Below are 17,701 nucleotides of genomic sequence, written 5' to 3' on the forward strand. Positions count from 1 at the left end.
TTTCTTCATACTCAGTTCAGTGTTAAACTTAAACCCACCATTTACCATTACACCACCAACATGGACCAAAGCGTTTTTGGTTCTTCTATGTTCCTATGTTTGTTGCTTGTGTTAATCACATGGAACAACGTTGTTGTTGTTCCACAAGCCGAGGCTCGAGCGTTTTTTGTTTTCGGCGATTCGTTGGTTGATAACGGCAACAATAACTACCTACTCACCACTGCTCGTGCCGACGCATACCCTTACGGCATTGACTATCCCACTCACAGGGCAACTGGTCGATTCTCCAACGGCCTCAATATTCCGGACATTATCAGTTGGGTCCCTAATCATGTCGCTGTTCTTATTAGTTCTTTCAGTAGCTTTCAATCACTCTATGTTTTTTTTTGTTCTGTTATGTTCTGAAACTCTTGATTATTTGATAACCTAATTAAGCTACATTTATTGTTCCTCTTAGTGTTAGTGCTGCATAATTAATATGCTTATGAGAAGTGTGTGGTGCAAATAGGTGAGCGAATTGGGTCGGAACCCACGTTGCCGTATCTGAGTCCTGCGCTCGATGGAGAGAGGCTACTCGTCGGGGCCAATTTTGCTTCTGCTGGAATAGGAATTCTCAATGACACTGGAATTCAGTTTGTAAGCCAACATGCCAACGTTTTTTTTCTCTCTCGTTCATTTCAACCATTTTTTTACACTTTGACAGAACTTTTGCTGAAAATCATATAAATTTTCAAAACCAGTTCTGGAATCTATGTTAATAATGATTAATGAATCATCCTTTTGGTATATATGTTTTGCAGATAAACATAATCCGAATCAGCAGACAATTACAATACTTTGAACAGTATCAACAGAGGGTGAGTGCACTAATTGGAGCAGAACAGGCTCAACGACTTGTGAACCAGGCACTGGTGCTCATAACATTAGGTGGCAATGATTTTGTTAACAACTATTTCCTGGTGCCATTTTCTGCAAGATCACGTCAATTTGCACTCCCGGACTATGTCGTATACCTTATTTCCGAATATCGCAAAATTCTTGTGGTATATATTCTCTTCTGTTCCTCTTATTATAGTATTATTATAACCATTATCCTTTTTATAATTTCGATCATTAACACCTATCAAAGCTACGTCATGCATGTTAAAATCATATACACAACTTCCATGATTGAACCTACACGATCCAAAGGTGTAGTTTACAATGGGGACAAAGTCATGCTCATTTTTCATATATAATTAATTATTTTGTTTTGTTTCAACTAGTTGGTATTTAACATATGTCATCTTTAATTTAAGAAGTGTCCTTTTAGGTTTTTCACTCAATGTATATTCTCACACCGAGACTCCAACATTTTAAACATGAACCTAAATATTTGTGATCGATAGATACATAACTAATTCAATATGGTTAACAAAAGTTTTTTATAACATATTTTCATATATATATATATATATATATATATATATATATATTAATAAGTTATTTTATATATTTATTTCAACCTCTGGTTTCAAAAATTATATTCACACTTTCATTTATATATTATTATTGCACCTCATATATATATATATATAATGATTAGATATCATGATTAAATATGTTATTTCCACTTTAAATCTTGTAATTTTCTCCCAAAGAAGAGAGCACAAGTTAGAGTGTGTTTTCTTTATTTATTTATTTTTAGTTTTTTTTTCTAATACTATCTTAATTTAAGTATTTGCAAATAAAATAATTCCTTTTCAATTGTGTTTTTATGACTATAAACGGCTATAAAAAAATAACATGAACATAATTTTGTTACAGATATGTTATTCGAATTGAAACAACGTTAAACCCTTATATAGTCTTTGTAGTAGTTTTTCTTTTCATATGCGAGCACTTTGATGTGTTTTCGCTCCTTTCTCTTCTATGGTCACCGTAAGGATTTTTCATCTATCTACATGCTCAACTTAAGGGTGCGTTTTATTTTAATTAATTTTGTATTGTTAATAAAGTTTTTTTATTTTTTAAAATAAGGTCTGTATAGTATTTTTAAAAAAAAAATTAAAACGGAACAAAATCGTGGCCATCGTTGATTATTGAGAAAATGACATTTTCATGTTTTATTTATTTTTTATTCATCCAGTGAGAGTGATTGTTACGTTATGATAATAATATATGTAGGAAGCCCTCTTCTGATAAAAGTGACACTAACTTCCCATTTCCACTCTTTACCACATCTCTTTCTATTATTTAAATTGAATATAGATACTACAACAACTAAATTTTGACAACTTTATCTTACGACCTGAGTTATCATATCTTAAATAGATTTGAAATATAAAAAAATGAAAAAATAAACAACTCCGATTGTAAAAAAAAATTTGTCAAAATTTAGTTATTATAGTATAATTTTTCATTTAAATTTTAATGAAATGTTTTTTTCATCACATTCATTTACAAATTTACCTTACAACAATATTATTTAAAAAGAATTATATTTTGACTTCCATTTTTTGACTTTCATCCCTTACTCCTTCACGTGACTTAGTGTGATTATTGATTCTTTCAAAAGAAAAAATAGTGTTACATTAATCAATAATTCACACTAAATCAAGTTAGAAAGTAAAGAATGAGAGTCAAAAATGAAAGTTATAGTATGATTATCCTATTTAGAATACATTGTTTGAAAGTGTAGAAGTTTACTACGCTTTTAAACCATCACACCTAAAAGATATCTGCTAGCATTCATTTGTAGTACTAGTATAATATAACGTTTGTACGTTCTTGAGTAATACAAGACATGTTGATTAATTGTGTCTCAGAAAAAAATAATACACACATAAATTGGACAAGGACAAGACCTGGTGTCAAAGATGCATAATGTCAAAGTAAAGTAAATGATTCAACACAATATATAGTCTCAAAAAAATCGAATCTCAAATTAAAAAAGTGAAATATATGTGTATATAATATTTATCCGAGTGGACTTAACTTGTGTTAGACTTCAGCAGTGAATAATTTGATGATGTATATGTGTGGTTGTGGGAAGCAATAAGTTGAGTTATGGTATGGTATGAGGGGTTGCTGAAGCCATTGAACATTATTGACTCATTCTACCGATTTATAAACATTGATGTAAGAAGCATGTGGGGTAAGGTACTATAAATGTAGAATTAATGTGTCATAACTCGTGATCTCTGTCCTGCACCTAGTCTTTTTGAAGTATAGGCATATGGGCACTGTTGAGCAGCAATAAATAAATGGTTGTAGATATAGGACCATTACTTGTAGGTAGTATTAGTATATTTTAGGTTGTTCGCGTAATAATAATGATTGTTTCTTGTGTTCTTTTAGGAAACATATGAAAATTCGGTACCAATTAATAGATCAGGAAATCAATTTTGACCTAAAGATTATAATGATCTTACTTAAAATAACGAGTTTATAAGTGTTTCTCTTTATATATTAGTCGTTTTACTCATTTTTATCCGACGTGAAACTTCGATCTCAACTTAATTTCTAAGTTGTGTACGATGCATGCAGAGGCTTTATGAATTGGGAGCAAGACGAGTTTTGGTGACAGGAACGGGGCCATTAGGTTGCGTACCTGCAGAATTAGCACAGCATAGCAGAAATGGGGAGTGTGCAGCAGATCTGCAACAAGCTTCTGCATTATTCAACCCGCAACTGGTGCAGTTGGTGAATCAACTTAACTCTGAAATTGGTTCAGTTATCTTCATTTCAGCCAATGCCTTCGCATCCAATATGGATTTTATCAGTAACCCACAAGCATACGGTATGAACAAAAACTTTCTCTTTCTATTATTATTATGGAAAATGATTTTTTGACTACTAAATTTTAAAAATTTTCTTTTATAATCTTCGAGGTATTTTTTAAGTGATTTTTCATTTTTTTTGTTTTTTCATTCTCAATATTTTAAAACCACTTAAAAAATGATACATCATATTATAAGAGAAAGTTTTCAAAATTTAGTAGTCAAAATATCATTGTCTTATATATACATGTGCTGGTTTAGATGTGAGTGAGAAATTTATAACCAAATCATTTTTACGATTTAATTTAGGTATACATTAATAGCCAAACTGACTTTTTTTTTTCTTTTTAAAAAAACATTATCCATTTTTCTAAAAGTTATTTCTACGTGTAATGGTTGGCTTAATGATTTAGAGTAGCAATTAGTAAGCTATGAGTACATTATACTAATATTTCAAAACTTAAAAACAAAATTACCCGAAATATTAATACATTATTGTTGTTTTTAAACAATTATAAGATTGCTTATTTTAAGAGAATGTATAATTTTGTAAGATATTTATGTTAATTTTATGATCGTATGTATGACTATAGAGATATTCTTATCCCAATATTAAGTTTTGAATTTGAATCTAAGTTTCCTTTAGAAAAAATATAAGATAATTGGCAAAAGAGAAACTATATAGCTCCCGAAAGCGCAAAAATTAGATCTTAGAAATATTTTCATTAGTAGTTAATATTAAAATTTAAATGTAAACATGAATCATTATTGCAATTTTATTGTATAAGTCAAGGATTCATGGTAATATAGTTTTAGTTTACTTAATATTAGCCGTGCTTGATAATAACTTTTGTAGAAATTAATTTGAAAGTATCATTATTGTAAAATGTTTTATAATGTCATTGAACTAATTATGCAACGTCACGTCATTATTTTTCAAAAAAGCAAGCTTTAGAGCACTTGTTAAAGGAGTAAAACTTTTTAACACGAGAGTGTATATAAGAAAATATCAAAAGTTAAACTAATATTGGTGGTACTAACTATATGTTGAAATGCTACAAATGTAGTCGCGTCTTAGTTCTGATTTAATCTATACATGAAATTTAAACGTGAGTTAAAATTAATAAGAAAAATGTGCATATTTACAGAAAATTAGTTACAAAAATTAATATAATTTAATATTATGCTAATATATCGTAAAAATACATTTTTTTCTTAAAATAGACAAAATGAAAAGGTATTTATAAACATAAACATTGGATCAAAAACTGCATAACATGCAGTTATTTGTTGGGACCATAAGGGGCCCAAATTAGATGACTTTTGAAGTGGTCTGGGCCTGACTTGTTTTGCTGTTTTCTCTTTCCAAAATTAATTAATAATAATAAATAATAATAATAATAATGTTTTTAAAAAATACAGGAATATAGAATAAAAATTGTTTGTTAAAAGAAATTTATTTTATTTAAATAAAAAATACCACTTCAGAAAATTTATCTGAACTTTTTATATACTAAAACAATATCCGAAATTAAACTCTGATGCGCGCATCGGGTAACGTAAGTGTTATATTTTACGAGTTTTAGGTCTCTCGAAGGTTTATTATGAGAGATATAATATTAATGAGATCTATAAGATCTGAGTCTAATTATATAAAAGATTAACATCACTCTCAACTTAAAATCTTAAGATAATGAATTTATGGATCTTCATTTTTATATAGTATTTTACTTTTTTATTTCTATCGATATAGGACTTAGATTCATAGTTAAATTCTGATCAAGTAAAAACATGCAAACACTTAAAAGGATTATGGTCCATGTACAGGTAATTCAGATAACAATTGTAAGAGTAAAATGATTGTTTCATTTTCACATAATAACTCATATTCTGGGCGGTGTATTTCCTTCTTTATAGAGTTCTTTTTCCCCTCTTGACCGAACTTATAAAGTAAAAGATTAGAAAATTTGTTATGTACTGATCATGAGCAGTGTCGGAGAATAATATCTGGAGCAGTGCCAGAATACTGATATTGTTCTCAGAAGAAGCATGAAGTAACACTTTGTATGGGTTCAGTAACTATGGATAATGAATCTGAAAGCATGAATATTGAAATGCAGGTTTTATCACCTCAAAAGTTGCATGCTGTGGGCAAGGACGATTCAATGGGATTGGACTGTGTACTCCAGTGTCTAACCTGTGTCCAAACAGGAATGTGTATGCATTTTGGGACCCTTTTCATCCAAGTGAGAGAGCAAACAGATTAATTGTGGAAACATTCATGATTGGAGACACCAAATACATGAACCCAATGAATCTCAGTACCATTATGCACTTGGATTCAAGGACCTAATTATCATCTTCTTCTTCTTCTTCTACCTAGGATTGTCACACACATTCTGCATTACATTTTGTGCTATATATTTCATTGTTTAAGCTGTATTGTTACACATTATTTGATGCCATGGGATTCGTAGCATTTTCTCTCTCCAAGGCCTCATTTGAAGGGAGAAAAATAGAAGGAAACTCCATGGTTTGTTATTGAACGTCCCAGTTTAGGGTTTGTATCTTATTGCCCATTTATCGTTTTGGGTTTAGATAATTTGTGGGTAGAGGATAAGCCCAAAACATATATGGGCTTCAAACTTATAGTGTAATAAACTTAGGTATCTATAATGTACTACCACTACCACTTCACAAAACTATTCCATGCAAACTTTAACTTAAATTACATATTGCACTTTCTTCAATTCATTGCAAGGCTTTATTTGCAATAAACATCCACAAAAATAATTGCTTGATACCTTGAGTTTTCTAAATGTAAACCTTTTTTTTTTGGAATCCATTTGAATTAGTTTGTCTACAAAAAACAACAATTAAAAAAAAATGGTGTGCAGAAGGACACATTTAAATGCGAGTTTATAGTTCAATAAATATAAATATATAAAAAATATGGTTTATATGCTCTGTATAATAACTTCCAAATTTAAGAGGAGCATTGGAAACATAATTATTTGGCCCAGTGTCATAAAAGTGATATATATCCTGGATTATCTTAATATAGTATTAATTGATGTATAGTAATATGTTTGGCTTAAAATTCTTTCCAAAAGGTAAGAAATATAATATTTCTTATTTTATTCTTTTCCTAAGTTAAAAAAAAAAAAAAACTAATAAAAGAATAAGAGATAGATAACAGTATTAATTAAAACATAATTAGTGTCATCTTGTAAGTTAATTAAAGATTACATAAACGATAAAAATATAAATAATAAAGTTATTAGTATTGTCTTATGAAAAACATGACACAATACTTAATATTCCTCAACATGGAGAGGAGAAGTACGACGGTTGATAGTTTAGTTTTAAAAAGAAAATTAAATTATGAAATAGCTTTATAAAACTGAATTAAACTCTGTTTAGTTGTTCATTTAAATATTTTTTATGTAAAAAGTAATTTCAATTAAAAAAAAATAGAATTTGATGCTTCAATAAATGTATCACTTTTTCTCAGCAAAATTGTTATGATCAACTAAGACAAAATTATCAGTTCAAGAAACATATCATTTCCTTAATAGGCTAAACGCTGAAAAAGGATAAAAAAGAAAGAAAGTAAAAAGCAATGTAGATTATATAATTTCGACTAGTAGAATACTAGAAATTAATGACTTGAACTGAATTAAATTGTGTAATGATTAAACTGAATTAAACTATATAAAACATAGTTAAAATAAAACTGAACCGCGTGAACTATTTCTTAGGTTAATTATCTCTCTCTCTCTCTCTCTCTCTCTCTCTCTCTATATATATATATATATATATATATATATATATATATATATTTGAACTTAAAGTTGTATATGAATTCATTTAACACCAATATATATATATTCTTATCTAATAAACTAATATCAAATATTCGAAATTTTATTTGAGTTGTATATGATTATATATATATTTTTTCATAATATTTTAAATAGTTCAGTAAATTATTGTAAAAATTAAACTAAAAATGTCGTTTAATTTAGCTCTTTTACTTTAAATTTTAATACTATAGCCATTTTAATCAGCTACTTTTTTACTTTTTTCACACTCCTAAGAGAATTTGACTCTTATGCGATGGAAAACCAATTACGACTTTCGTAAAATATATATTTTTATTCATAAAAATTGATTTTTTTTTATAAATTTAAGGGTTAAATATATTTTTGGTCCTTAACTTTCAGTGAATTTTAGAATTAGACCATTTCGAAATTCAGGACCAATTTAATCTTTTATATTTTGAAATACGTGGATTTAGTCATTTTAATCAAATTTTGTTAAGTTTATTTGACATTTCAAGCGCATTTCATAATAGTATTTGACTTAACATTAAAACAAAAATGTGTCAAACAATATAAACAACTCAAATACAATCCTGAAATGCGTATAAAACATCAAATAAACCTAACAAAATTTTATTAAAATGACTAAATTCACCTATTTTAAAAAATGAATAATTAAATTGATCCAAAATTTCGAAATAAATTAATTCAAAAATTCACGGAAAGTTAAGGGATAAAGACATATTTAATCTTTAATTTAATTAGAATGAGGCCTCTGTTTATATAATCATTCTATCTTTACTTATATGATATCTGTAACATTTGTCATATAATATAACATGATTAGAATTAGTAAAATTATTTTAAAAGAATTTAACCGTAAAACACCGTATAAAAAAGTGGAAATCTGTCATCTCGATAACTTTTTTAAATTTAATTCAATCTTATAAAGTCAATATCTTCGGCATACACAGTAATTCGTCATATAGTATAACATTCTTAAGGTTAAAATTCGTAAAATTATCTTAGAAGAATTTACTGTGAAACACCGCAGAAAAATGGAAGCCTCTTTGTGAAGGGAAATAATCTAAAACTGGTGATGCTGGATGGGGGTAGCTGAGACCAAAACGCCACCCTATTTATGTGAATCACGTGGACATGTGTTTGTTTTTCGTGCTCACCCATAATCCAATCCTTATTTGGGAAAAACACAACCTGTTTTTCTTTATGCTTTGTTTAGCTCAAATGCGCACACATAAATAGTATCATTTGATCATTTGATGTTTTAGTTCTAAATCAACAAAGATACGAGTGATAGTAAAGTTTAACAGAAAAACTTCATCGATTATTCATTAATGAGATCTTGCCCATACTAAAAAAACATGTTTATTTCTCGGGTTACAACTTCTTTCTGTCCTTTATATACGTACATTTCTCATAATCTTCCTAAGTTTCCGGTGCTTAAAACAACTATGATTTCGCTTTAAGATCTTCTGACGAGATTGTCGTTAGACTGAACTGCAATAATGCATCTAAAGCGACATGGCCGATACTTGATTCTATGAACCATCCGGGTGGAAGGTTTATTGATAAGATATAAAACGAGTATTCAATATATAAGTAAATGAAGATTTCATTTTAAAAATCAGATTTATGAGATTGAGTTAAACTTAAAGTTCAATTCTTAACATATTTATAATATGAACTTGAACTTATTCTAGTCAAATTTATTGTTTATCGGATTTATTGTGTCATTCTTTATAGGAAGATTTACTGTATGTTGAGTTTATTGTATTATCTCCTATTCGATTACTATGAGACCTAATAAATCGATTTTGTAAGATTAAGATAAGTTTAAAGTCTACTTTCTAATTTGGTATTTGAATCATGAGTTTGAACATATTTTACTGAAATTTATTATTTATTAAACCGATATCCACTGTTATAAAAAAATTGTTATTTATTGTTTGTTAAGTTTATAATATATAAATAAATACAAATTTCATATATTAAATTAAATTTAAAATATATTTCTTAACAATAATTTTTGTTAACTGTTTGTTAGGCTGATTGTACCTGTTGGTATCGAAAAGTTTATTATTATTATTTGTTGAGTTTATAATATATAAATGACCATAAATCTCATCTTAAGATTAAATTATATTTAAATCCACTTCTTAACGTAAGTTTTGTTTAAATTTAGGTCATGATTATTACTATCTTAGTTCCAGAACTAGCTAGACAACAAAGATGGGATAACACAACTCTAGTATTCAATCTACCTGAAATAGTTTTTGTTTAAAACATTTTTTTTTATCTTAGCTGGTTTTTGGATCTACCCTGTATTAACTATCTACTTTCTCATCCTAACATTAATAAGTGTCCCACATTTCTATTCCATTTCTCTGTAAGAAGCTACCCACTAAGGAAAGAGTCCAGAAAGTTACACCTCTCTCTTACTGCCAATACATTTTCTCAAACAGGGTGAAATTAAGTGGACAGGGTTTCATTCCACTCTTTTTCTCATTGAAAAGTTAATTCTAAAAATTGGTTTTTTCCAAAACAGAACTGTTCGGATTCACATTATATGATATAGAATTGTGTTGAAACACCGTTCATGATTGGTTTTAATGAATTGATTTAGGTTGTTTTTGCTATATGAATCAAAACTTTTATACCATGATTTACTATTAACTGTTGGATCAAGTACTCATGATTAAGTTAAAAGTTATACTTCATATATAGACAACTCTTTCTATCTATATACTATATACGATTCAATTGTAATCCGATACATTTGATTTTCGTTAAGGGATAATTGATGTTACTCCTGGTATTAGAATAAAAGTATCTAAATATAATCACATAAATTCTAAATTTTTACTCGAAATTATTTTTACTGACATTTTACTGGAACGCAGACCTAGGGTTTAAGAGAAGCAGTAACATATGAGCCACTGTTAACACTTTTCCCAGAACGAAATTTCCTAATTGCTGATTAACGTAGTTCTACTCATCCAACATGTTGGTCTATTAATTTGTTAACTGCCAACTTTGATAAATGTCGTGCATTGTGCTATGCAATTATGCAAGCAAATGTACTTGATAGTTTCTTCTTGGAAGTTGAACTTACACCGGGGGATATCATATAACATAAATTGCGTAGTTACTCAAGCATTATGCCCAGAAAGCAGAGGTGAAAATATTTAACTTCGGTTTTTGCTTGTGACTGTGTAGGAAACAATGCCAATATTTTAAATTCTGTCCACATACGCGGCTTGAAATTATATATGCTGGTTTTGGATGTTGAAATTGAAGGAAGGGTTTTGGCTTCTGCTAAAACCACTCACTAGAGCAATTACTTGATGTACTTTCTTCTTGATTCGGCGGTTTGCTTTAAATCTAAAGAGGTGGTAGAACAAAACATTTATGAATGTGGTTTGTAAGATAAATCAACCTCTCAACCTTTGCATATATATATATATAGCTCTTCCAAGTGTTTGATGAAAAGCACGACTCAGGATACTAAGAATCATACATCTACACAACACAAACAACTCATTCCACTCCTGTTTTGCAGCCATGAATAATCTTTTGGTGCTTGGTTTTTGTGCTATCATAAGCTTGGTTGTAGCACCATGCTCTATTTCTGCTCAACCAACAAGGGCTTTCTTCGTTTTTGGTGATTCACTGGTGGACAGTGGCAACAATGATTTCTTGGCAACCACAGCCAGAGCAGACGCTCCACCCTATGGCATTGACTTCCCATCACACATTCCCACTGGACGTTTCTCCAATGGCTTAAACATCCCTGACCTTATCAGTATGAATCACTTAATCTGGCATAATCAAATCAGCAATGCTATATACTTGTTCATTCGTGCTTAACGTTTCTATATATGTATATGTATCATCTGCATGCATGACCATAACTAAGCTTGTGTTATTACTTTATTCATACATCAATTGCATGCAGGTTTGGAACTTGGTCTAGAGCCTACACTGCCGTATTTGAGCCCCTTACTGGTTGGAGAGAAGCTACTGATTGGTGCCAATTTTGCATCCGCTGGGATTGGCATTCTCAATGATACGGGAATTCAATTTGTAAGCTTCAACATTAATTGTAAATTATTGAGGAACATGGTGTGTTTTTAGAGTGCATAAATGGGTGACTTGTATAAAGTCTTTCAGTGACCGTGTATTCCAAAAGCTGATATATATAGTATGGTTGGTATATGATTGTTTTGGCAGTTGAACATTATCCATATCTACAAACAACTCAAGCTATTCCAGGAGTATCAGCTAAGGTTAAGTGCACACATTGGTGCTGAGGGAGCCAGAAACCTAGTAAACAGAGCACTCGTTCTCATCACTCTTGGAGGCAATGACTTTGTCAACAATTACTACCTGGTCCCCTATTCAGCAAGATCTCGCCAGTTTTCTCTCCCAGACTATGTTCGCTATCTCGTTTCTGAGTACCGCAAAGTTCTGAGGGTATGTATATGCATCACCAAACACAACAGTTACAGTATGATTAATCATTTTGTGTTGCTGTTTTGGAAGTTTATATATAATAATAGAAAAAAAGGTATATTGGCAATATTTTACGAATTCACGGCATTGGAAATCATCATGCATACGACAAAATGCATCATGAATTTGTGAAGCGTAGAATAAGGGTCATTCGTGTTTCCGAAAATGCTCTGCTGCATTGGTGTACGTACGTAACCACCAGTCTTATGGTCCGTGTGAAAGAATGTGCATTAAACAAAAGACATGTGGGTATCTTTTGGTTGGTGAGGGATACCAAATATGTTTTCTCTCTTTCAAGCATCGTATACTTCAATGCACAACACAAGCAATTAATGACACAAAATATTAGATATTTTATCTCTCTCTGATCTACTTCATTATTTAATCAACACATGTATGTTGAAAACATGCAGAGGCTTTATGATTTGGGTACTCGAAGAGTTCTTGTAACGGGTACTGGACCAATGGGGTGTGTTCCAGCTGAATTAGCCATGAGAAGCAGAACGGGTGATTGCGACGTGGAACTTCAGAGAGCTGCTGCATTGTTCAATCCCCAACTGGTTGAAATGTTAAACGCACTGAATGAAGAAGTTGGTTCCCAAGTTTTCATTGCTGCTAATGCCTATCGCATGCACATGGATTTCGTTTCCAACCCTCGAGCTTATGGTATGATCAATATAGCTTCTGCACCACCCTGCATGCAACACTATAGACACCACCTTTTAACTTTCAAATTAAATTACATGTTCCTGGAAAAGATAGCATGTGGAAACGACATTGTTTAGTAGGTTCCTTTAAAAGTCAACGTAGCTTTTAAAAGTTGCTTTTGTTATTTTCTTTTTAAATTATCAATTTCTTAAAAAGAAATCCACATTGAAGCCCAATAAGCCCGTTAGAAATGTTTTGGGCCTGCAGGATTTGTGACGTCGAAGATAGCTTGTTGTGGACAAGGCCCATACAACGGGATTGGACTGTGCACACCAGCCTCAAACCTGTGTCCAAACAGAGACCTTTACGCGTTCTGGGATCCATTCCATCCATCAGAGAAAGCAAACAGAATCATAGTCCAACAGATTCTGAGAGGCACCACTGAATACATGCACCCCATGAATCTCACCTCTATCATGGACCTCGATTCCATGACCTGATTCATCGTTTTTCGATTTGAATATGTCTCCACAAGTCAAAGGATGTTATATCTATGTGTGCCACCTAAGTTTGTTTGATCTTCTTATCATCATTCCCTAGGTAGTGTGTTTTATCTTCTGCTCCTTTCTTCCTCCGATTGTTATTCTCTGTTGGAAGTAATTTTGGTCTCACCACAAATAAATTTAAGTTCTTCTCTATCATTCCTTTATCTTCGTGTTATCTCTGGATCTAATTACTTTAAATTTTCTTTTCTGAAATACTTTCTCTGAACCTAGATAGAAACGAAAACAAATATACTATGGTTCTACTTCGACTAGAGATAAAATAATTTTATAATATGTAAATCTCACTTTATAAACTGATTTTGTGGAATTGAATTAGATTTAAAAGCTGTTGGGTTATATATATATATTTATGAATTATGATTATAATCATCGAGAAGTTATGTTTTGATAAGGTGGTTATATGACATTAGATAATTTAGATTCTTTAATAACCAAAATAAACTATTTTTTCCTCTTGCAATGGCAACCACCTCTTTCAAAACACAAAATTTTGAACAAGTACAGTGAAGTCTTCCATCGTGTAACGTAACAAGTAGTTTGGAAAATAAAATGTATTTTAAATGATTTTACAAATGAATTATCAGTGTTATTGTTAAAATTATTAATTAATTAATTAGAGTGTTTCCTCCACTGGTCCCTTGTATTTGTATTCTGGTTGATAAAGTGAATGTTTTTGTAAGGTTTTGAATACAACAAGGTTCTTTTTTCAATGTTAGTTGTTAACTGAAAATGACTGATTTTTTTGGTCACAAACATTTTTATGGACTATCGAAATTTGAACGGTTAATGAGTACGAGACCGCGTTATTAAGCAGCAAATTTCATTATTAACAAATGTTCCAAACTTTACTAAAAAGAAATGGTAGATAGATGGATAGAATTAATAATGAACCTTATTAAAGCTGAGTTATTAAAAATATGCTTCTGTATATATATTCTTCTCTTCACCCCTATTTAAGTTAAAGGAATTGGAAAAGGATTATGTTGGAGTATGAACTATAAAAGCTATTTAATACAATAGTTACACCATCCATCACAAACTAACATATAAATAGAACACAGACTTTGACTTGTCTGGGAAAGGATCACCTTGGTTTTACATGTAAAACCAAATGATGGTGAGTTAATCATGAAAAATAATACAGAGAAAATATCTAAAGGAAAAAGACAAAACTTTGATGTAATATCTTAAATATCAGTTCTATTGATATCTAAGTAAAATAAACCATGTGATCTTTTATATATGTAAAGATATTAGAAATTTAAGGCGAGTTTGATTCTACTCATGAAATAAAAATGAATTTAAAATTTAATATCTTAATTAATATTTTCAACCAGCTTATTGACATGAAATATGTTTTATATCTGATCTGGAAAACACAAGAAAGGATATCGAGGATGAGGAGGAGTGAAGAAAAAAGTGAATTTACGTATAAATCCCCAGTAATGCATTAAAGAGTGCACCAACCTCAAAAGTGATGAACAATGGTGAAATAAATATATAGGGGCCATGGTGCCCTAGCTAACTCATGTGTTGTAACAATAACTCAGCCTCCAAATACGTTATACGGAGTAAAATAATTAATCTCAATTCCATTTGAATGTTTTTTAAACCAAAACCCAAATGCATTTACTATTTCTTTGTAATGTGTAGATGATGATGATGATGATGATGATGATGATGATGATGATGATGATGATGATGATGATGATGATGATGTGATGGTGGTGCATTGCATGGGCATGTGATATATATGTGATGAGTTGGTTACTACTAGGTAGGTATAGATTTTGAGGAAGTGGGATAGAGTTTTAGAAGTTGAATTGGTTGGAATTGAATAGGCTGCAATGTTGGTTGAGAGAGATGTTAGAGAGAGAGAGAGAGAGAGGAAATTAAGAGTTTTGTGATGTTAGTTGAACCGTTTCTCCAGCCAAATTATGTGATGTCCAGGGTATTAGGTGTAGAGTTGTTGGTATTATAAATGTCTATACAGCTCATGCTTTACTCTCATTTTTAATCATATATTACCATTTATCATCACTTTATTGTTTAATTCCTCAACAAATATTCAAAAAAATCATGGCGGCTACTCAATTTTGCACTTTATCACTCCCTAGTGCTACTCATTCCATATTTTACTTCTCTAAAAATCTAGCTCATCATCAACTCTTCTACTTTATTTTTAAATAATTTATCCATATATTTATATCTTTCATATGAATTTTTTATCATCAACAAAGAACTATATTGATTGCAGAGCATTTGGTACTCCAACCCTTATACATATCCAAACACAGCAAGAAAAGAACTTGTTAATCTTGAAATCAATATTCACAAAAAACTCAACTTGGTGCTCTATGAATATAGCTAGAGTGAATCCATGGAATTATTATTTCACTATATGCTATTCAAAAATAATTTCCTAGCATAATGTTAGGATTGTACGTTGCTATTGTAAATTTGTAAGGATAAAATTCTCTTGACAAAAGTCAGCAACATGAATTTCATTATAGAATGTGTTTGCTAAGATCACACCTGTAAGTAAAAAAAGTTACTTTCGACCCTAAAATCTAGGTTATAGATTCAATAATTATATATAAATAATCTCATATATTACTTGTCAAATAATGTGACGAATTCTTAACATATAGATACTCATGAAATAATTGTTAATGAATTACTTAAGTAAATATGGAGGAATTAAATTTTGTTAATAAATGATAAATAGGTTGCTAATCCAAATTCGTCTCATCCATTTTTCGTGGATCTTGTTTATTTTGATCGAGAAATGGAGAAAAAAAAATATGTACGAAGGTAAAACATAATGGCAAACGATATTCAGAATATGATAGATGGTAGGGATTAATGCCAGTTTCACCTAAAAACTTCTCCGTATTTTTTTCCCTTTCATTTGTAATGGAGAAGTTTTTGGATTGATATGGAGAAATTTTTTTTTTTTATATTTATGTTATTTTAAAAAAATCTTTATAATTTCTACTCTCAAATAGAAAAGCATTCTTTGTTTTCTACTAAATAACTTAAAAATTATTCAATTTCTACTTATATGCGATGAATTTATTTTTTCTTCCCAAATTTCATTTTATATTTATTACACCAAACGTCATTTTAAGTATTAAAAACTGCTTTTACTTTATCGTTGCGTTGGTCCACTCTATTCACATATATGCAAACATACATATAAAATATGTAATGAAAACAGTGTTTTACTGATTCATCAATGTGTTCCAAATAATTGAGAAGACTATCAGGGTCTGAGTTTGGCTATATACCACGCTATAATTGGTTTGATTGAATTTAAAGTGACTTCAATTGTTTTACTATATCTAATTTAAAGAAAATTCTAATACATTAACTGTTCATATTTAATTCTGAAACCCTTTGAAATCTCGTGTAGATTTGGGAACTTCACCTATATCTACTTATACCAGTACGATAAAAGATCATTGATATTATCCTAAAAATACTTTTTTATTGGTTGATTCAATCATTCGATTTCATCAAACACCAAATCAAACAGTGAGAGAAAAAAAATTTAAATTACTATTTTTTTTTAATCCATAAACTTTTTAAACTGTAATTGTACATAGTTTTTCATAAAATAAAATAAATAATTTTGAATTTGAAAGTTTGAATTCTCCGCCGAGTTTCTTCTTGTTTTGTCCTCTTATATTAATTAGGGTGAGCTAAGTTAAATTTGATTTGATTCGAAGTTAAGATGTTTGGTTATTGAAATAAAATATTTTTAATTGGGGAAAAGTACTATATTGGCAGTAAAGTAATAGGAGAAATAGGTTTGGCTTCCTTCACATAGTTCGAAGTTTAATTCTAGTTTATGTATTTCCTTTTGCTTTATTTTTATTAATCTATTTTTATTCATTGATTCAAACAATACTTTTTTTTTATTAAAGATTTATTTTTGTAATATTTGTTATATTTGTTTTTCAAACGTAAGAAACAAAAGTTACTCAGAATTAATTTTAATTTACAATTTTACATTGATTAATTTTTTTTTTATCAACACAAACCGAAATGAATAATTTGTGCCATCCAATAATAAACCACGTTTCAAAATATTGTAAATAATTTTGTATTGATAGTTTTTTTGAAATCACATGACATGATATTCTTTTAATTAAATATTAAAAAAAATTAGAAACCCTAAAAATAAGGATAAATTTAGAAACAATTAAGTTTAATTAAATTTTTTTTTTATAAATTTGTATGCCCTCTATGCGATTTAACATTTTTTTCTTCCTCATTTCATCCATCAATTAACTCATTCATTTATTTTTTCTATTCACTTTTAACTTACGAGAAAACTTATTCTTGTAAAAAGAAAAAAAATGTG

At 29.7% G+C, this 17,701-nt stretch overlaps 2 protein-coding genes across 2 annotated transcripts; both read left to right on the top strand.

Moving 5' to 3' along the window:
* LOC114187523 (GDSL esterase/lipase LTL1-like) lies at nucleotides 1-6,511 on the top strand. Its single transcript, XM_028075791.1, has 5 exons — nucleotides 1-316; nucleotides 509-636; nucleotides 801-1,043; nucleotides 3,529-3,781; nucleotides 5,882-6,511. The coding sequence occupies exons 1-5, from the start codon at nucleotides 61-63 to the stop codon at nucleotides 6,112-6,114; spliced, it is 1,113 nt and encodes a 370-aa protein (XP_027931592.1). The 5' UTR covers nucleotides 1-60; the 3' UTR covers nucleotides 6,115-6,511.
* A 4,560-nt stretch (nucleotides 6,512-11,071) lies between these two features.
* On the top strand, nucleotides 11,072-13,467 carry LOC114187630 (GDSL esterase/lipase At5g33370-like). The gene is made up of 5 exons (XM_028075925.1): nucleotides 11,072-11,408; nucleotides 11,562-11,689; nucleotides 11,837-12,079; nucleotides 12,532-12,784; nucleotides 13,034-13,467. The coding sequence occupies exons 1-5, from the start codon at nucleotides 11,168-11,170 to the stop codon at nucleotides 13,264-13,266; spliced, it is 1,098 nt and encodes a 365-aa protein (XP_027931726.1). The 5' UTR covers nucleotides 11,072-11,167; the 3' UTR covers nucleotides 13,267-13,467.
* Nucleotides 13,468-17,701: the final 4,234 nt, after the last annotated feature.

The sequence above is a fragment of the Vigna unguiculata genome, chromosome 6 (assembly GCF_004118075.2).
Source record: "Vigna unguiculata cultivar IT97K-499-35 chromosome 6, ASM411807v1, whole genome shotgun sequence".
In the NCBI taxonomy this organism is placed as follows: domain Eukaryota; kingdom Viridiplantae; phylum Streptophyta; class Magnoliopsida; order Fabales; family Fabaceae; genus Vigna; species Vigna unguiculata.

What these genes read in the sequence shown, in the direction of transcription:
- LOC114187523 (XM_028075791.1), top strand. Translation starts at nt 61, where the DNA reads ATGGACCAAAGCGTTTTTGGTTCTTCTATGTTCCTATGTTTGTTGCTT. An exon ending in CAATATTCCGGACATTATCA is followed by an intron (nt 317 to 508) that starts GTTGGGTCCCTA and finishes TGGTGCAAATAG; the next exon opens with GTGAGCGAATTGGGTCGGAA. An exon ending in AATATCGCAAAATTCTTGTG is followed by an intron (nt 1,044 to 3,528) that starts GTATATATTCTC and finishes CGATGCATGCAG; the next exon opens with AGGCTTTATGAATTGGGAGC.
- LOC114187630 (XM_028075925.1), top strand. Translation starts at nt 11,168, where the DNA reads ATGAATAATCTTTTGGTGCTTGGTTTTTGTGCTATCATAAGCTTGGTT. An exon ending in ATGATACGGGAATTCAATTT is followed by an intron (nt 11,690 to 11,836) that starts GTAAGCTTCAAC and finishes TTGTTTTGGCAG; the next exon opens with TTGAACATTATCCATATCTA. An exon ending in AGTACCGCAAAGTTCTGAGG is followed by an intron (nt 12,080 to 12,531) that starts GTATGTATATGC and finishes GAAAACATGCAG; the next exon opens with AGGCTTTATGATTTGGGTAC.